Source organism: Furipterus horrens, unplaced genomic scaffold (assembly GCF_987537825.1).
Source record: "Furipterus horrens unplaced genomic scaffold, mFurHor1.1.pri manual_scaffold_4, whole genome shotgun sequence".
Classification (NCBI taxonomy): domain Eukaryota; kingdom Metazoa; phylum Chordata; class Mammalia; order Chiroptera; family Furipteridae; genus Furipterus; species Furipterus horrens.
The window spans coordinates 86,569,221-86,591,014 of record NW_028327174.1 but is presented as its reverse complement, the minus strand read 5'-3'; the positions used below and the strand labels follow the sequence as shown (position 1 = coordinate 86,591,014).

The following is a 21,794-nucleotide window of genomic DNA, read 5'->3' as shown; positions in this document are numbered from 1 at the left end:
TGTCTTTCATTTTGTTTAGGTGGTATATTTATTGATTTGCAAATATTAAACCATCCTTGCATCCCTCAGATGAATCCCACTAGATTGTGGTGTATGATCTTTTTAATGTGTAGCTGTATCCTGTTTGCTAATATTTTGTTGAGGATTTTAGCATCTATGGTCATCAGCGATATTGGCCTGTAGTTTTCTTTCTTTGTTGTGTCTTGACCTGGTTTTGGGATTAGGGTAATACTGGCTTCATAGAAAGAGTTTGGAAGTTTTCCCTCTTCTTGAATTTTCTGGAATAGTTTGAGAAGGGTAGGTGTTAGTTCTTCCCTAAATGTTTTGTAAAATTCACCTGTGAAGTCATCCGGTCCAGGGCTTCTGAGTGCCGGGAGTTTTTTGATTAGTTTCAATTTCACTCTTTTTTATCGGTCTGTTCAGGCTTTCTACTTCTTTTTGATTCAGTTTTGGAATATTATATGTTGTAGAAATTTGTCCATTTCATCTAGGTTTTCAAGTTTCTTGCCATACAGTTGTTTGTAGTAATTTCTTACAATCCTTTCTATTTCTGTGATATCGGTCATGATTTCTCCTCTTTTGTTTCTGACTTTATTTGGGTCCTCTCTTTTTTTCTTGATGAGCCTGGCTAAAGACTTGTCAGTTTTGTTTATCTTTTCAAAGAACCAGCTTCTACTTTTGTTGATCTTTTGAATTGTTTGTTTAGTCTCCCTGTCATTTAATTCTGCTCTGATCTTGATGATTTCCTTCCTTCTACTCTCCCTGGGCTTTGTTTGTTGCTGTTGTTGTTCTAGTTCTTGTAGCTGTAGGGTTAGATTTTTTATTTGATATTCTTCTATCCTTTTCAGGTAGGCCTGTATTGCTATGAACTTTCCTCTCAGGACTGCTCTTGCAGTTGTGTGTTCATTATTATTATTATTATTATTATTATTATTATTATTATTAGTTTCCAGAATATTCTTGATTTCTTCCTTGAAGCCATTGTTAACCTATTCATTATTTAATATAATGTTATTCATTCTCCATGAGTTTGAATGTCTTTGATTTTTTCCTTGAGGTTGACTTCCAGTTTCAAGGCATTGTGGTCTGAGAAGATGTTTGATATAATTTCAATTTTCTTGAATTTGTTGAGGCTTGTTTTGTGTCCTACCATGTGGTCTATCTTTGAAAATGTCCCACGTGCATTTGAAAAGAATGTGTATTTTGCTTCTTTGGGGTGAAAAATTCTATATATATCAGTTAAGTCCATTTGAGCTAGTGTGTTGTTCAATGCCTGTATATCATTGGTGTTTCTTTGCTTCAAAGACCTGTCTATTGTTGGTAACGGGGTGTTAAAGTCCCCTACTATGAGTGTGTTGCTGTTTATATCCTTCTTGTGGCCTTCTAGTATCTTCCTTATATATCTGGGTGTTCCTATGTTGGGTGCATATATGTTTACCAGGGTTATATCTTCTTGAAGGATTGTTTCCTTCAGTATTATGAAATGTTCTTCTTTGTCTCTTTTTATGGCCTTTGCTGTGAAATCTGTTTTGTCTCATATAATTATTTCTACGCCAGCTTTTTTTTCATGTCCATTTACTTGGAATACTTTTTTCCATCCCTTCACTTTCAGTATGTGTAAATCTTTAGTTTTGAGGTGTGTCTCTTGTAGACAGCATATATGTGGGTGATGTGTTTGTATCCATTCCACTATCCTATGTCTTTTGATTGGAGCATTTAATCCATTTACATTTAAGGTTATTATTGAAAGGTATTTATTCATTTCCCTTTGTACCTGTGTTCCACTCCCTCTCTTTTTTTTCTTCTTTTTCTTAAAGCATTCCTTTTAGCATCTCTTGGAATGCTGATTTGGGTGAGATGTATTCTTTTACTCTCCCTTTGTCTGGAAAACTACTTATTTCACCTTCCATTTTGAAAGAGAGCCTTCCTGGGTAGAGTATTCTTGGTTGTACGCCTTCGTTTTTCATTGCTTGAAATATTTTTTGCCATTCTTTTCTGGCTTGTAGTGTTTCTGTTGAAAAATCAGCTGATAGCCTTATTGGAGCTCCCTTATATGTTATTTGCTGTTTTTCTCTTGCTGCTTTTAGGATTCTCTCTTTGTCTTTGAATGTTGCCATTTTAATTATGATGTGCCTTGGAGTGGGCCTTTTGGGGATCATCTTCACTGGGACTCTCTGTGCTTCCTAGACTTGCTTGATTTTTTTCTCTCATCAAGTTCGGAAAATTTTCTGTCATTACTTTCTCAATCAGGTTTTCTCTCCCATGCTCCTCTTGTTCATTTTCTTGTATCCCTATGATTCAAATATTTTTTCTTTTCATGTCCAGCAGTTCTCTTACACCCTCTTCATTCTTTTTAAGTCTTTTTTCATTTTGTTGTATTGTCTGGAAATTTTTTTCTACGTTGTCCTCTAACTCACTGATCTGATCCTCTGCTTCATTTAGCCTGCTTTTGATTGATTCTACTCTGTTCTTCAGTTCAGAAATTGTATTCTTCATTTCTTTCTGGTTCTTATTGATAGTTTCTATGTCCTTTTTTTATGCTGGTGTAGTTCTCCGTAAGTATATTGTAGCTTCCCTGGAGTTCTTTGTAATTACCCTGGAGTTTGCTGTAGTTTTCTTTGAGTTTGTCAAGTTCATTGTGCTTCCTTATAACCATTCTTTTGAATTCCATGTCTGATAGTTGGCTTATGTCTGTTCCATCTATCTCTTTTTTTGGGGATTCCTCTTTTCCTTTCATTGGGAGGTTGTTTCTGTGTCTCCCCATGTTGGATGCTTCTTCTTTGTTTTTGTTTCTTAGATTTGTTTGCTTTGATTTCCGGCCTTAATGGTATGAGATTCTGTATAGGAGACCTGTGGGAATTAGTGGTGCAGTCTCTTTGATCTCCTAAGCTTGATGCTCTTGGAATGCCGTTTATGCCATTTGTTTAAGCTGTCCGGTTGTATTTCAGTTACTCTTTGGTGGAGCCTTACTTCTGGCTAGTTAATTGAGTCACTCTGCCTACCTTGTCTTGAATTCTTTTGTGGAGATGCTGTTAAAACATAAACACACAACCCAGGCAAGAAACCTACACCCTCCAAAATATCCCCCACCCACAATCATACTATCAGCAGCAAATGAGTTGGTATTAGTATAAATGTAAAGAGGTTAAGACTATTTTTCTATAGGAGAAACAGATAAGTTGTTTTAAATGAAAAAAAGATGAGTTTTGAGAGTGAAGATGATAGAATAATAATAGTGGCAAGTAGGGTCAAGGCTATGTGAGACAGTAAGTAATATTTACTTTGTATGTTGAAAAAGGGAGGGAAGAATGCAGAATGAAATGAGAAAGCGGAAGTGTATAGTATTAGGTTTATATAGCACTTATATGCTATATGTTTAGTGTGAGAGGGATGATAAACAAAACAAAAAAAAATTAAGAAGAATAGGAGGGAGAGAAGGTAGGAAACAGATTAAAGAAAGAGTTTTTACCCAGTACAACCTATGGGCGCTGTCTTCTTTTCTGGATCCCCCCTGGTCAAAATTCCATGGGTTTCAAATCTTTTCTGGCTGTCTGTCTGTGAGGAGATCTAGATTGATTCTGGGGTTGCTATTCTCACTCATGAGCCTGCTGCCACTCTGCTGTGAGCCACACTTAGTTGAGTCTCCTCCCCCCTGGTGCTGCGGCACCCTCAGCCCTCCTCAGGCTTGTCTAGCAATGTTGTTCCGCTGGTGGGCCAGTGTGCATGCCAATAGTCTCTGCCCAGCCTCAGGTCCTGTCTCCATTCCTCCAAAAAAGTCTCTGTGTTGCCTCCAAGCTGCAGCACTGGTCTGCATCTCTGTCTGTATGCCTGCGTGTGCTACTTACCTGCCTGGGGTCCCTACCAAGTCTGCAGTTTTGCCACAGCTTTTCCGTATGGGCCCCTCTCCCAGGCTTAGTTCTGCTTTTTTGTTTGGTGGAGCCTTGGTGTGAACGCCTGAGGCACAGAGCTGTCAGCCCAGGGTTGCCAGCCAAGGGAGTCCCCACCTAGACTCAGTTCATACAGTTTCTCACAGTCTGGGCTGTTCACTGCCTTCCCACGCCTCCGGCTGTTTCAACTAAACCTTTTTTCTGACTCCCTCCGGGACTTTGCTGGTTGGTGCACCTATGGCAGGGGGAAGCTTCCAAGCAGATCCCGGACAATGGGCTGGTAAGCAGCTGCCCCTTCCAGGTGCAGGTGAGGTGCGGGAGAGGCACGGGCTGGGAGGCCCAGTGACTCCACTTGGAGAGCGCAGGCTGAGCTTTCTGCCCTCTTTCACGCTGCTCCAACACTCCTTTCCCTGTTCACACTGTCTGAAATCTGCACTCACTCACTCCTCTCAGTGTTTATACTCCAAGTCCTTCCGTGATGGGAGCAAGCAGACAACACTGTTACCTACTCCGCTGCCATCTTTTCTCTCCATACATATATTTTTTATTTTATTAATCAACTGATACTTAAGTACAACTACTATCATTCAAGTTTCAATTTCTAAAAACATTCCCTTAGCTTTGAGATATAATCAATATATAATATTGTGCAAATTAAAGGTATAAAATGTGATGATTTGATGCACACACACACATATATATTGTGAGATGATCACCAAATAAGGTTAGTTAGAATACCCATTACCTCACATAACTGTTTTTTTATTTTTATTTTTTTAATAGTGAGAACATTTAAGATCTAGTCTCTTGGCAACTTTCAAGTATATAATTCAGTATTGTTAACTATAGTCACCATGCTGTGTATTAGATGTCCAGAATTTATTGATCTTATAACTATAATAGAAGACAGTACCCTTTGACCAACATCTCCCCATTTCTATCCCCTAACCCAAGTAGCCCCTGGCAACTACAATTCAACTATTTCTATGAGCTCAATGTTTTTTGAATTCCATATATAAGTGAGATCACACAATATTTGTCTTTCTCTGACTTATTTTACTTAGCATAATGCCTTCAAGGTCCATCCGAGGTTTTGTAAATGGCAGGATTTCCTTTTTTATGGCTGAATAATTATCTATCTATCTATCTCACATTTTCTTCATTCATTCATCTGTCGATGGACACTTAGATTGTTTCCATGACTTTATTATTGTAAATAATGCGGCAATGAATACTGGGGTAAAGATATCTCTTCAAGACAGTGACTTCATTTCCTTAGGATATATGCCCCAAAGTGTGACTGCTTCATATAGTAGTTCTATTTTTAATGTTTTGAGGAACCTCTCTTTTCCATAGTGGCTGCGCCAGTTAGCATTCCCACCAGTACTGCACAAGAATTCTCTTTTGTCAACATCCTTTCCAACACTTATTGTCTTTTGACTCTTTGGTGATAGCCATTCAAACAGGTGTGAGGTAGTATCTCAGGTTAGTGATCTTGAGGGTTTTTTTCCGCATGTAGCTGTTAGCCATCTATATGTCCTCTTTGCAAAAATGTCTACTCAAATCCTTTGCCTATTTTTAAATCAGATTATTAGTGTTTTTTTGCTATTGAGTTGTATGCGTTTCTTACATATTTTAGATATTAATCCCTTATATGATATATGTAGTCTTGTAGTCTGCAAATATTTTCTCCTATTCCATAGGCTGCCTCTTCATTTTCTTGGTTTTTTTTTTTTTTTTTTTTTTTGCTGTGCAGAAGCTTCTTATTTTGATATAGTCCTACTTGCTTATTTTGGATTTTGTTGCTTATGATTTTGGTGTCATATCCAAAAAATTGTTAGCAAGGGGCTTTTTCCCTATGCTTTCTTCTAGAAGTTATACAGTTTCAGAAATTATAGTTAAGCCTTTATTCCATTCTGAGTTATTTCTGTAAATGGTGTAAGATAGGGGTCCAATTTCAAAAGGTATATGGATATCCAGTTTTCCAAAAACCATTCATTGAAAAGGCTATCCTTTCTTCGTTGAGCATTCTTGACTCCCTTGTCATATACTTGTTGACCATATATGCTGGGTTTACTTCTGGGCTCTCAATCCTGTTGCATTGGTCTGTGTATTTGTTTTTATGCCAGTACCACATTGTTTTAATTATCATCATTTTGTAGTAGAATTCAAATTCAGGAAGTATAATGGTTCCAGCTTTGTTCTTCTTTCTCAAGATTTCTCTGACTATTCATGGTGTTTTGTGGTTCCATCCTGGAATATCTTTCAATTTATTTGTCTTTTCCAATTTCTTTTATCAGTGTTTTATAGTTCTCAGTGTACAGATCTTCCATTTCCTTGATTAAATTTATTCCTAAATATTTTATTGTATTTGATGGTATTGTAAATAAATTATTTTATTTCTTTTTCAGAAAGCTTATTATTAGTATGCAGAAATACAACTGAGTTTTGTACACCAACCAAGTCTGGTGGCCTTATCTCCAGGAGGTCCTGAACCACAGCTCACAGTGGCTAGATCCAGTTCACTGGCTACATCAGGGACCAACTCTTGTATGCCTATTACCTGGTGCTCAGGTGGACCTGACCCCTCCTGGGTCCCATGGCATATGATGCTGATGATAGGACCAAGCCAAACAGGGCTGTAGCCAATTTCTGAGGGAAACATAGCTGTTCCTATTTCAGCAGCTGGGACCATGGCCAGGGAGTCGGCTGCCTGTGTGCAAGCCTGCTCACTCAGAATGACTCTCCTCCATCTTGGAATACACTGGGGTTTCACAGTCTCCTACCTGGATTCCAAAGCTCTTACACAGGCAGGATGGATGGATGCCAAATTATTGTTGGTGGGGAAATACATGTGAGAAATATTTATTCAGCCATCTTGCTGATGTCACTCTCAATTTTTATTTTCATAAGAAGAGATTCTTCATCACAGACATACAAAATGGTCATATGGCCATAAATAATTTTGTGTCTGTTTTTACAGTATCAATATTTAAAAACTATAAAAACTATACAGGTGAACTGTGCAATATTGAAAGCAGATTTTCCTTTTTGTTGGATATCAGGTAAAAATTATAATCTTTATAAGGAACTAAATCACATGGGGGTTTTGGTTGAAACCTCAGAAGTTTGTCATGCTTGATACCATCAGTAATTTTATTTGTAGAATCTTCGAGTGGGGAGAGCTCATTTAGTAATGCTAGTTTTCAAGACTAGCAATAATTTCCAAGTTTAAATAATTTATTCTAAAATACATTTTAAATGTCTTCTACTTTTAAGTAAGAAGGACTATACCTCGCTTTCTTTTTCTGGATGTTTTTCAACCCACATTCTTGGGAGATATGCATCAGACAAACCAATGTGGAGAGAAAATCCACTGCTGTCTAAGGAGCTCCTGTCCATGGTGCTAATCACAGCTTTGCAGTCCGTACTCTACAAACAAACAGCAATGACAACTAAGTAAATAATGGAATAATATCTTAGAACCAGTATGCACTTACCTGCCAAGTAGCAAAGACTTGTATAATTTATATAGCTCCACTAAGAATCAACAATGTAGTAACAAATTCTAAAATCATAAACTTTAGGTTTCCAAAGGTGACAGATCTGTGAATTCAGTTAGACTTCTATGGAGACTGCAGAAAGTACACCAGATGGTCATAACTTAGAATAGCAAAATGAAAAACTCAGTAGAAATCTTAGGATTATACCTTATTTTAAAATTATATTTTTATAAATATAAAATCACTTCAAACTTAAAAAATATTTTTTAGTTATTGATTTTAAAGAGAGGAAAGGAGGGAGGGAGGGAGAGAGAACCTTAAAATGTTATTCTATCCATTAATGCATTAATTGATTGCTTCTTATATGTGCCCTGACAGGGGTTTGAACCTGCATCCTTGGAGTTATTGGGACAATGCTCTAATCAACTGAGCTGCCTGCCCAGGGCCAATATAAAATCACTTTTAAAAATGTAGATGCTAAGCTTTAAAATCATAAAGGCAATGTGGTAAATTATAAAATAACCACAAAGTCTTTTCATGTGGTGTGCTGCCCTTTGTAATTTGATTTGCAGCTCCTCCTGTCACAAGGTAGCATCTTTTCCTCTGCCCTTGAGTCTGGAGCTAGCCACATGACTTGCTTTGGCCAATGAGATATTGGCAGATGTGAGGCAGGCAGAGGCTTGAAAAGCATTTGTGCAATGGGGCTTGCCCTCCCTTGTTGCTACTGCAAAATCTTGTTATTGTATGAGGGGGGACACAAAATAACCTGGAAATACCTTCTGGAGGAAGAAGCCCCTTTGTAGTACAGGCTTCCCCTGCTAGGTGAGTGTTCCAGGAACCCATGTGTATCAGTGTACCAGCTGGAGTTGTTGTGAGAGGCTACATTCAGCTTAAGTTAATTTTTTATGAAAACTCTTTCAACGTATTTGCCCATTTCATGATAGGGGATTTACGAGCATACCTGCTCACACCGCGCTGAGTGTTCAGCAGTTTTTAATAAAAAAATGGTATGATCCCTGTGCCCCACCCTCCTTATTCACCCCATCTGGCCCTGAGCAACTTTTCTTTGTTTCTCCAGATGTAAAAAGTCCTCAAAGGGAAACATTTTGCCAATGTCAAAAACAGAAGCACTAGAAGGTATCAAAATCAATGAGCTCAAAAACTGCTTTGAGTAGTGGAAAAATGTCTTGATAGGTGTATTGCATCAAATGGAAAGTACTTTGAAGGTGACTGAAGTTTAAACATGTAAGAATAAATACATAAATTTTTATAAATAAATTCTGTTTTTTTGAGGGGTCCTCCCTTGTATAAATGAACCTGAGCTCACCTGCTGGATGTCAGAGATGCATGGCTATCACCCCAACTAAAAACAGGTATGTGCATGAGGCCAGTCTAGACCATCCTGTTCTAGCCCAGCTAGCCCAGCAGAGAACTGCCAGCTACCCCACAAACTGTGAGAAGTAACACATACTTGTGGTATTAAAACATAAAGTTTTGGGATTGTTTGCCATACAGCAAAAGCTCTCTGAAGCAAAGGGCTTCTTCTTCGATATGTAGTAAATCTGTGTGGCTACTTCCATTCCCTATAATAAAAGGGAAGCAATGAAAAGGATGTAAACCCATAAAGATATTGAGAACAGGAACAAAGACAATAGCAGATGAGAGATGTCAATAAGTTTAAGAGGATGGAAAGTAGATAGAGGCATGGTAAGTGACCTAGCCAGAATGGAAGAAGCAACCACCAAGTAAGAGTGATGGGCAGCTATGTCTGAACATATCCTTATTCTAATACATGTTGTCCTTGATCGCCTGGTGAAGTATTTAATCCTGGGTTGGAAATCATCTTCCATGACATGGAAGAACGTGGCCACAGCTGCAGACTCTGTCATCCTGCAGAAACCTGGAGTGGCTCACACAGGGTTGAGGTACCAGGTGTTGCAGGAACCAGTAGTGCTTGTGAACACAATATGTACTAGGCTGTTGGACCTTTGGGCCCTCTCCCTGCCCTAAGAAGCCAAGTAGCTGACACTAAGAGCTAGCACCCTGTTCTCTCACTAAATAGAAAATTGGAGATGTATTACTCAGAGAAATTCAAACAAATGGAATCAGATTCAGGAACCACAGGCATAATGAAGCATAGGAGCACAGAGCTGCAAATGGGACTCAAATGACAGTCAACATCTAAAAACATAGGGACCCTTAGTTGCCCTCCCTGTCATACTTTATGAACATCCTAGAGGTGTTCTGAATAACCACAAAAGTGGCCAAAACACCGCCATGCTACTAACCACCAAACAGCTGCCAGTAGCCTCTGGTGCAGCCCTTTGGTCCACTCAACCTACTCACCTCAGAGCATCTAACTGGCTTTCTCATGTCTTAATTAAAGATGAACAGACAGGTCACCTAGTCATTTGAGGAGAAGACTCTAACATGACATATGGAGACCAAACAAACAAAAAGCCAGAAAGAACCCAAAATACAACACGGAGAACAGAAGAAAAAAATGTATTATAAATGTTTTCAGAGATGAAAGAGAATGATAATACATTTATGAAGCACACAAAATGCTATAAAAGAGGAATACAGAACAAAAAGGAGTTCTTACAAACAAAAATATATGAGAACTGAAATAAACATTTCAGTAGAATTCAGAATTGAAAAAAATAACCCAGAAAAAAAGAAAAAGAAAAAAAGGACAATAAAGTGAATGGGCACTAGGAGAGAAAACATTAAAATAAAAGGGGTTCAATACGGGGTACACTTGACTGAAAGGCATTGCAGAATGGTGAAAGAGATAGTATCAACTTATTTTTTAAAAAGATTTTATCGATTTATTTTCAGAGAGAGGAGAATGGAGGAAGAAAGAGAGGGAGATAAACATCAATGTGTAAGGGAAATATTAGTTTGTTGCCTCTCCCATGCCCCCAACTGGGGATCTGGCCACAATCCACGCATGTGCCCTGACGGAATCAAACCACCGACCTTTTGGTTCGCAGGCCAGCACTGAGTCTATTGAGCCACACCAGCCAGGGCCCAAATTCGTTTTAAAAAATAAATTAAGACTTCCGGCCAAGATGGAGGCATAGACAGACATGCTGTGTCTCCCTCCACAACTAAGAAGGAATACAACTACCTCAAAACTAGAAACAAAATAAAATTTTAAAAATAAATAAATAAATAAATAAATAAAACTAGAAACAACCAGAAGTTCCAGAAAATCAAAGTGCATGGAAGTCCAGCAAACAAGGATATAAAGAAGAAATACTCATCCAGACAGGTAGGAAGGGCGGAACCCGGGTGGAGAGGACATGGTGTGGTGGTGGCAGAAGGGGCAACAGCAGCAGGTCAGCGATAAGTGCAGTTACACATTTTAAGAAGTCAGGAAGGACACCTGGGGAGTGTTCCCAGCTCCTTACCAGAGCAGCGCACTGTCCCAGCTCCAGGGAAAATCAAGCCTCGTTGCTTTTGACTGTGCAAACTAGTGGGGGTTGAGACGGAGGCAGAAACTGCCGGTCTCTCAGCAGAGGCCGCTTGTTAAAAGGGCCCCCACGGACCTAGAACATCCACAGACCCACCCACTCTGGGAACGACGGCCATGGCACCAGCTAGAGGGGCGCCAGTCCGGTGCGGAAGTGGGAGAAGTGCCTAAAAAGGGGGCAAGTGCTGGGAAAACGGCATTGTTCCTTCTCAGACCCCTCCCCTGCATACAGCGCTACAACGTGGTGAAACAGATCGCCCATTACTGACAAATACCTAAGGCTCCACCCCTTATAACATAGTAGGAGCGACAGCTCTCCCTGGGACATGGAAGCAAACAAACACAGGAGACATTCGGCCAAGATGGAGGCCTAGACTGACAAGCCCATCTCCTTCCACAACTAAGAAGAAATACAACTACCACAAAACCAGCAATAACCAGAAGTTCCAGAAAATACATGGAAGTCCAACATATGAAGTTATAAAAAAGTGGTGCTCACCTGGACAGGTAGGAGGGGCGAAGCTGGGGAGGAGAGGTCAAGCTGTACTGTCCGAGGCAGCAGCAGTGATGGTGGCAGGACAGCGGTAAGCACAGACACCCGTATTCAAGGTGAGGCAAGAAGTGCCCGGGGAGCACCCCCAGCTGCAGACAAGATCCGTCAGCCTGTGATTCCAAAGCCAGGGAAGGCAGAACCCCATTGCCTTGGACTGTGAGGCCCGGTGGGGGTGAGGACGGAGGAGGAGGCTCCCGGTCTCTCAGCGGAGATTGAACGGCAGAAATCCATCTTGGACCCCCACCCCCACAGAAAACACCCAGTTGTGATGAGTGCACAGGGCTCCGTCCCCTATAGCATAGGAGGTGTGACAGCCCTGCCCAGGAAGCAAAGGTAAATACAAAACTGTTCAGGATGGCACAGATCATGATAGAGATCCCAGTGACCCAGCTGACCAGCCAACAAATATCTAATCTAACGAAGCAGCAGATAGGAAATCTTTCTGAGGCACAGTTCAGAGCTTTTCTTAGAAAAGTGCTTACAGACCTAACAGCAGATCTTAAACAAGACAGGGAAGGAATGAAGGCTAGTCCTGCTGAATGAATGAAAACACATACGAAACTAGTGGTGAGGGAAAGAAAACCCGGGATCAAATCAACAAATCGGAACATAGGGAAGGAACAAACAGTCAACCAGTGCAGAAAGAGGAAACGAGAAATGAGCAAAGTGAGGAGAGGCTCAGAAACTTATCGGACAGCAAGCGGGCCAACATCTCAATCATAGGGTTGCCAGAAGGTGAAGAAGAAGAACTAGAAATTGAAAAATTATGTGAAAAAATAATGAAGCAGAACTTCCCTAACTTGGGGAAGGAAATAGACTTACAGGTCCAGGAAGCACAGAAAGTTCCAAAAAAGCTGGACCCAGGGAGAACCACACCAAGACACATTATAATAAAAATGTCAAAAATTAAGGATAAAGAGAGAATCTTAAAAGCAGCAAGAGAGAAGAAGAGAATTACGTACAAAGGGATCCCAATAAGACTGTCAGCTGATTTCTCAAAAGAAACCCTGCAGGCAAGAAGGGAGTGGCAAGAAATATTCAAAGTAATGCAAAGCAAAAACCTACAGCCATGATTACTTTATCCCGCGAAGCTGTCATTCAGAATAGAAGGACAGAGAAAGTGCTTCCAGGACAAAGTAAAACTGAAGAAGTTCATCAGATCCAAACCATTTTTATATGAAATGTTAAAGGGATTTGTTTAGGGAAAGAGGATTAAAACTATGAACATTAAAATGAAAACTGTATCACAACAACCAACAACAGAAGCAAGGGAACTGAAACAAAGGCAAACTAAGTAGGCAACTAGAGTGAGAAAAGAATTATAGGTATGGGGAACATTATGGGGGGAGGTCAGCAGGGAGGGGTAAGAGGGGAAAGGGAGGGAGATGGTACAGGAATTAAGAAGCATAAGAGGAGGAACTGGAGTAGATAGGAAAATGTTGAGAAGAACTATATGCACAACCAATGGGCATGGACTAAGGTGGTGGGGGGACAACTGGAGGAAGGGGGGGTCACTGGGTGGAGGGGAACAAATGGAAAAGAAATTGGGACAACTGTAACAGTATAATCAATAAAGCATATTAAAAAAAATAAAATAAAATAAAATTTCCCAGAATATGTACAATAAATGAATATCACATTATTATGAAATTTTAGAATACCAGGGGTGAAAAGAAGATCTGAAATTCTTGCAGAATTAAAAAACAAAACAAAACAAAACTTAACAGACTACAGGCAAAGAATAGGATATAAAATATCATTTAACTTTTCAAAAGTAACATTGGTACTTAGAAGACAATGTTTTCCACATTCTGACAGAGGATGATTTCTAATCCACAATTAAGCACCTCACAAAGAGCAGCATGTGGAATAAGGATATTTTCCAACATTGCTGCCCATCGCTCTTACTTAGGAAGGAAATGAGGTTGTGCTCTGCCAAATGTAAGGAACCGAACAAGAAAGAGGATAAACATAAAACCCCTTCAAAGAAGAAGAGTCAAGGAAGGCCTTTGGATAACACTTGCTCCATAGTAGCCAAACTGGGTGGAGTGGAGAGACAGAGGGAGGATGTCCGGAGGGGGGAGGCATAAATTAATAAATTCTCTAAAGCATTCAACCATGTGAAAATAGTATGGACAGGGGTTTCAATCTATGTGTTAGAGTATATGTGAAGAACTGTTCTAGAAGTCTAAGCAAAGGAAACTCAGTTTTTTTCCCCAGGAAAAACTATAAAGAGGTTAAAAAAAAGAAAAAGAAAATGTAATCATAATATATATCTTGGTTCCATAGTAAACATCATTTATATAGTCATAATAATGTAAACATTGACTTGATTTAACCCAAAATTGTGGTATAACTTTTGGAAGAAGGGGAGAGAAAATGTAAGGAGCGAGGTGAGTGAAGGGTAAGGGAGTTAAATCTTCATTTACCATAATAGAAAGTCAAAAGAAAATTTCTGAAACATATGAATCAAGAATAAGTGGCACCCTGGCTGGTGTGGCTCAGGAGGTTGAGTGCCTGCCTGCGAACTGAAAGGTCGCAGATTCAATTCCCAGTTGGGGCACATGCCTGGGTTGCAGGCCAGGTCTCCAGTTGGGGGTGTGTGAGAGGCAAGCCATCACATACACCAATGTTTCTCTCCCTTTCTTTCTCACTCCCTTCCTCCCTCTTTCTAAAAATAAATAAAATCTTTAAAAAAAAAAAGAACAAGTGAGAAAACATTTTATTTAAAACTGCCAGCCACCAGAAAAGAGCTAAAATATGAAAGAGCTTCATTGTCTTGGGACTGCTGCTGCTGGTAAGAAGCTGTCGTTAGCATCACTTCACTCTTTAAACCATGTACATGTCTTTTATAACATAAATTAATGTTAAAATAAGAGCTCATAAGAAATAAAGCAAAGATTTACTAACCTTTTTTTTCAGTTCATGTGTATCACTAGAAATGAATTCAATCATATATGGCATCTCAATAGACATACTGAGAGAGAATCTACCAAAATTGAAAAAGAGAAAGTTGTCTTAGTTTAATATCTTAAATATTAAACAGCTACCTGTAGTTGTTTCACATAATTTTAAATGAAAATTTAAGCCATAAAAAAGCTAATGCCCATTGAATGATTGTCAACTTTTATATTTTAGGTACTAACCTTTGCTTTGTTCCTATTTCCTTTATACAAATCTTCTCTACTGTATCCTGTTAAAAAAACATATGTACAATATTAAGTATCAAGTTTTACAATGAGACCCTAAGCTGAATGTAATGTCAACAAGGACACAAGCTACAGCAGCAAGAAGACAGCTGTTCTCACTTTGGAATAGTGTGACATGAAGCATTTGCTTGTGGAATGACAGTAGCTTCTAAAAGGTAACTGATAATTAGGATAGTTTATGACCTTTTCAACTACGCATAATCTATTTGTGTGTATATATACACACATCCATATCTATATATCCATACAAACACACACATACATGCACACACAATTTATAAATACATACAAAGTAGGAAGTCTGAATAGATCTATACCAAAGCGTTAACCAGTAGCTTGGGTTACTAAGTCTGGCGATGGAATTAAAGATGGTTTAAATTTTCCTCTTTGACTTATTTGCATTCTTTAGGCTTATCTGAATTCTTCATGATAAACATGTAATATAGACACAAACTTTCTAAAGCGACTAAACAGAATAAAAGTATGCCCATTGAGCATATCTGTCTTTATTCTTTTTATTTTACATTTTATGTGTCTAAATGCATGTGTGCCAGTAACACTGACTTTATGCCAAAAAAGTAAAGATTATTTTGGATATATTTTCTTCCCTATGCATAAATCACACACAAATAATAAGATTTTAAGTTTCCTGAAATCTTATCTTAAGCACACGAACCTGGATGTTTTCATTCAAAGCTTTGTCCTGTTGCCAGGGTGCGACGGTGGCTGGCATGAAGAAGACGGCCACGGTGCCTTGGATGCTGAGTTCCGTGATGTAGGTAATTTTGATAAGAACCTTAGCTTTGGGGGGTAAGTTTCCAACACTTACAGTAAAAACATCCTGAGACAGAAATATGTCACTTAGCTTGTGACTCAAATGCACATCCATTATGCTAGTTAGCTCTATTGTATGAACCACTGGAATTTCAACCTGCCAGATTCTGCCTCAGAAAACAGCCTACAAGCCAAGCACTGGTGGTTCTAAAGGAGACTCTTAAAGCCATTACCCAGGGGTGGGGACAGTGTGACATCTACAGGGGCCACAGAGACAAGAGGCCCCTTGGCAGCAGGACCCCACCCTGACTGGGGAGTGTCACCCAGTGGCCTCTCTGTACCAGAGGCCCATGTGCAGGGCTCTGCACAGGGACCCCCTCCACACTGCCCTTTCTGGAAGAACTGTGGTCTCTCTGACCTCCACAGCCTCTAATACCAGTTCCACCAGTGGCTGTAGAGACAGAGCACTTCTCACTGAGCCTGGCCCTCACATCATTCTTTCTCCCTATACTAAACTCATCACTTGATTTTTTAGAAAAAGGTATTTCATTTTCTTTCAATGGGGTATTGATAATCACTGCATAAAGAGACAATCTCATGACTAACTAGGGTAGAAAAAAGAGAGGCTAGATGTTTGTTTGTTTGCTTTTGATACACAGAGAGCCTCTTATGCTTTCAACCATATCCTCCATTCTATTTGACTATGCTGCCATGAAAATATAATATGTTTAGATTAAGAATGTATAACAATAATTAAATAGATATAAGGAATAGATTATTATTTTTGGCATTAAGGGTATCCAGTTGCAGGATAGGAATAAACAAGGAAGAGATAATTATTAAACAATCAGTAGTGCTAACTTTTTAAAAAATTTTATTCAATTTATTGGGGTGACATTGGTTAATAAGATTATATAGGTTTCAGGTGTACAGTTCTATAACACATCATCTGTATATTGCATTGTATGCCCACCACCCCAAGGTTAGTCTCCTTCTGTCACCATATATTTGACCCTCTTTATCCTTTCCTATATACCCCCACCCCCTTTCCCTCTAGCAACCACCATACTGTTTGCTGTTAAGTGTATAAAAGCCGGGGGTTCATTTGAGAGACTGCCACTTAACTGTATGGGGTTGTAGTGTTGTTTCTCTGCAGGATATAAAGGAATGAAAGATGTCATTCCATTATAACAAACTGAATGGTCTACAAAATCACATAGACACATACAATAACATCCTTCTGATACTTGGGAACACTGAATATATAACATGTAATGTATATTACTATATCAGCACAAATAATATATGCAATGCTATATATGTTTTATGCATATATAATATATGACAAGTATATATTATATCCACATATACAATGCTATATATATATAAATTGTTCCCAACTATCAGAAGACTAACAAATAAATAATATATATGGGGGGGCAAAAGTAGGTTTATAATTGTTTGTATAAAAAATAATACAATAATTAATAAATAATAATAAAAGAATATACTGTTTTGTGTACTCACAAACCTACTTTTGCCCCCACCCTGTATTTATATAATATATTAAACATATAATAATACATATACAGTTGACCCTTGAACAATGTTGGGATTAGAGGCGTTAAACTTCCACACAGTCAAAAATCCACATATAACTTTTGAATCGCCCAAAACTTAACTACTAATAATGATAATATAAAAAGTCGATTAACACATATTTTATTCGTTATACATATTATATACTATATTCCTAAATAAAGTAAGCTAGAGAAAAGAACATGTTATTAAGAAAATCATAGAAAGAGAAGATACAATACAGTATTATATAGTATTGATATTGTAAGTTTATGTCTGTTTGTTTTTCAATATGAATCATCTGTCTGAGTGCCTCCATTAGTATTGTCTTATATGACACAGAACACTGAGGATGTTATACATATTACTAATATTGGACATAAAAAATGAAGAGATACTGTGATAAGTAAATTCATGTGTATTTGCAGGTATAACAATTCATGCCCTGATAATGAAAAAAACAGCAATATGATAGTTTCATGGTAGTCTAGCCTGTACATTAGTGAATGAGTCATTATAAAATGTATATGGCATACAATATTATAGTCATATTTATAATACAGTATTGGTAACTTTGTTACATTTCTTTAAAAAACCAATTACTTGTGACAACAGGCTGATGTGCAGTTTCTCAAATTAAGAGAGAGGCATACTATACAATAATATAATTCTTTAAAAGCCAATTGATAAAACAGTAAGTAAACAGTCAAGATTAATTTTATATTAAATGTCACTTACGGTATCCCCATGTAAGGACAGGCTATCACTCTATACATGTCTTGCACATGGTGTTCTACATGATGAATACTTAGGCAATGATGGTGGACCCAAATACGTCTCATAGTTATTGCCTATAGCCATTAGACTTTCACACTAAGACACAAACACACACACACACACACACACACACACAACAGTTAAGTTTGTTAACTGTATGGCATGATGATTATTTACTATTTATTAAGTGGATGATCACAAAGGTCTTCATCCTCATCATCTTCACATTGAGTAGGCTGAGGAAGAGGAGAAGGAAGAGGGGCTGGTCAGGGGGAGAGAAGGCAGAGTAGGCAGAAGGGGAGGAAGGCACACCCAGTATAACTGTAAGGAAATACATCATAATTTCTGTCTAACTTCTTTGCTTTCTTTTTTTAATTTATTGATTTTAGGGGGAAAGAGAAAGAGATGAAAGAGAGAGAAAGAGTGAGAGAGAGGGAGATTTGTTGTTCCATTTATTTATACATTCATTGGTTGCTTCTTGTATGTGCTCTGGATAGAGATCAGACCCACATGCAACCTAGGCTTATCGGGATGATACTCTAACCAACTGAGCTACCTGACTATGATGCTGTGCTTTTTCATTTCTTTAAAATTGTTACCATACAGTATCAATTCTTCTTCTACTGTTTGCTTTCATTTCAGTGCTTATATCATAGAAGAGCACGTGTTGTAAAAGAAGTCAAAGTGGTCATGAATAATCAGAACCCTTCTACCAGATTGTCTAACATCAATTTGTTTTCTGGTTCTGCTTCATCTACATCTTCTCTCTCATCATCTGGCTCTGGTTTGGAAGCCCTTGTCTCCATCAAGTTATCTCTGTTATTCCTCTGGTGTGGTGTCTATTAGCTCTTCAATTCCTTTAAGAGCCATATCTTGACATCCTTCACCACCCACCCACCCATCCCTTTTTTTTTTTTTGCCACAATCTTCCATGATTTCCTAGAATGGCTCTATTGCACATCCCGTACAGCATCTGGACAGTTTTTTCCAGCAGGGATTTATTGTTTCGGGCTTGATGCCTTTCACGTCTCTTTTCATAAAAATGGTGTAATTTTTCCACACTTCCGTGACGTTGTGGCTATCAGGGTTCTCTTGCATAGCATTGACAATCCTTTCCATAGAGAGTGTATGTAATGAGCCTTAAAGGTCCTTATGACCCCTGATCTAAAGACTGACTTAGAGACTTTGTGTTTGGGGCAAGCAGACAACTTTGACACCTGTTGAACTCATGGGGCTCTGGGTAGCCAGGAGCATTGTTTAATGTCAAAGGGACTTTAAAAGGCAGCTCCTTTGTCCTTGAAGCAAAGTACTTCCTGACTTCAGGGACAAAGTAATAAAACTAATCCAGAAAAAGGGTTCTCATTGTCAAGGCTTTCTTTTCTGTTGTAAATCCAAAAACCAGCAGTTGGTATTTATATTTTCCCTTCAAGGCTCAGAAGTGAGTAGCTTTATAGATTAGGGCAATCCTGATCATAAACCTGATGGCATTTGCACAAAACAACAGACTTAGTCTATCTCTTCCTTTTTTAAGTACTGATGTTCACTCACTTTTCTTCTTTACCTACATATATTTTATGCATTCATGATACCTAACTTTTCTTAGTTTTTTTCTGTATTTCTAGGCTACAGGGTTCTTCTGTGAGTTTTTCAAATTGTTACAAGCCTCAACAAATTTTTCCAATATATTAAAAAAAAAATCCACATATAAGTGGACCCGTGTAGTTCAAACCTGTGTGTTTAAGGGTCAACTGTATAATAATATATAATCTCTATGTATTATGTTACTAATATAATATACAATAGTTATATAAATATAATATTTATATAAATATTATGTTATTAATATAATATAGCGTGAGAACATCATAGTCACTGGATGGCAAAATACAGTCTAGGGTACTCAAAGGCTTGGGTTAGCAATGGTTCTGACCAGACTTTACCTACAAGTAATATCCTTTGGGAAGACTTTTCTTGTGGGTCATATTCCTAGGGAAATATGTTATCATTGAGGAAAAAACACGCAGACCAATTCAAGTATGACAATAAGCCCATACTGTTCAGTGGCGGCCTATCAAATACAGCCAGGCTTTTTTTTTAATACACACACTTCAGCAGGGGAGACTTAAACTGGTTAACAATGACTCCCCTTGCTTAACCCCCACTCTGCAAATGTATATCTTAGATGTCAAAAGAACTCATTTATCCCTTAAACCTATATTATTCTTAATAACTCTCCCTTCCAAACATGAAATTTTCACAATACTATGGCAATGTGTGATACTCAGAGGTGATACCTGAAACCTATGGCCCATTTTTAAAAACAACTAAATATATACACTAGAGACACTAGTTAGAAACTGACTTCATGAAATCTAGTATCTGCCAAGGGCACATTTAAAACACTTTATCTTTAAGAAAAGAAACCCAATGGACATGATAGTTGTTCCTTCTTCCAGATTCTCCACATTTAATTCCTGTGAAAGCAAATCATAAGAAAGAAAAGAACTTGGACATATCTCAGGACCCTGAAGAAATGCCTTCCTGGGTTATGATCTGGTAAAAATGGAATAAATTGCTAAGTGAGTTTATTTCTAGGAAACATGTAAATATATTACACTCTTTTATCAGAAAGGGAAAACTATGTATCCCAAATGCTTTTGTGTTCTTGTCACTTCTGGGAGACTCAGTTTTCCAAATGACAGAAATGGCTCTTATTTGTCTGGTCACATTATTTAGATAAGTTCAGTGGGCCTGACCAGCTTGACCTCCCCTTGCTAACAGCAAGTAAAAGTCTAGGGCCAAAATAACTTAAATTTCCCTGGATCCTAGTATGAATTTTATATTTCAGATTATTTCCCAACTCCTTGTCCCTTTCTAGTAAGTATGCCAGACAAATGGATGAATGTCCAGTCTTACGGGCACATCCTGGTCCATCAGGTAAGCGCCATGGCCTTGACTGATGGCTTCTCGGTAATCTCGGTGGGCAGTCTCCTTCTCTTTGATCTGGAAAAGACGATTTTATATGTCATAATATGAATAGCGATTTCAGACTTTACTATGGAAAACTTCCTCATTAAAGCCTATGCAAAAAGAGAAAACTAAGAGTATAAGATAAATGGAAATATATAAAATGATCATCAATGATCATTTTTATCTAATAAGAATTTGATTCAGAAAAGGCCACCTAAACAGAATTCTCCCTAAGCCACGATCAAAATATTTCAGTCAATAGTGAAAAAAAGTTTGGGACTTTATGTTGAACAAAACAATACTAAATTGAGCTTATCTTAAGTTTAATAAAATATGAGTTATTAATGCAACTGTGAGCTAATCCTTAGAATAAAAAAATAATGAATCAACTGTTACTTGTTTTATTACAGTTTTTCTTAAAAAGTTAGAATAGCTTTTACTTCAGTTTGACTTTTTTTTTTCCTGCACAAAGCTTTATTGTTTTCACTTGGTCCCAGGTGTGCAAGAAGGTTCCAGGGGTGGTTAAAAGGATTCTAGTGGTTTCAGGGAGAGGCAGAAGCCAGACACCAGGGGGATGCAGAGAGGCCCCTCAAAGGTTTCTGAGCTCCAAAGACTCCTACTTGTGCTTGAGGATGAGCCTTTCAACCATCCTGCAGGTCAACCAGCCTGCAGAGGTTAGTCAGGTGGTCCCCATCTTCTTGATGAGTTTCACCTCCTCATCCAGGAAGTGGTTCTCCAGGAAGTCAGAGATGATGGTCCATGTGGGTAGAACCCAGAACATGCAGATCCAAAGGGCCTGGCTCAGGTTCTTCTCCAAGGCCACGGCAGCTCCCATGGCATCCTAAGTGTCACCTCACTCATCTTCAGAAGGCTTCAGCATGTCCTGGAAGAGAATTCAGCCACTGGTAGGTTTTGCATCTTCAAGAGACTCTCCGCTCCCTTGTGCTTCTTCTTGGCCAACTCACAGAAGAAGTGGTCCACACCCTCTGAAGCCACTTTATCATGGTGGAAAGAGAAGCCCAGAGAAAGGTAGGTGTAGGAGGCCTGCCGCTGCAGTTTGACCAG

The 21,794-nt window shown here is 38.5% G+C and overlaps 1 protein-coding gene across 4 annotated transcripts in view; it reads right to left on the bottom strand.

The window, feature by feature from the left end:
- Positions 1-21,794, bottom strand: part of PARP4 (poly(ADP-ribose) polymerase family member 4) — a 136,894-nt gene that overhangs the window by 45,152 nt on the left and 69,948 nt on the right. For all 4 annotated transcript variants that reach the window (XM_090273714.1, XM_090273716.1, XM_090273717.1 and 1 more), the window contains 5 exons: positions 20,676-20,762; positions 15,307-15,471; positions 14,568-14,614; positions 14,332-14,410; positions 7,182-7,319 (listed from right to left, as the gene is read on the bottom strand). In XM_090273714.1, the coding sequence (XP_090129840.1) occupies positions 7,182-7,319; positions 14,332-14,410; positions 14,568-14,614; positions 15,307-15,471; positions 20,676-20,762 (516 nt within the window). The remainder of the gene's footprint in view (positions 1-7,181; positions 7,320-14,331; positions 14,411-14,567; positions 14,615-15,306; positions 15,472-20,675; positions 20,763-21,794) is intronic.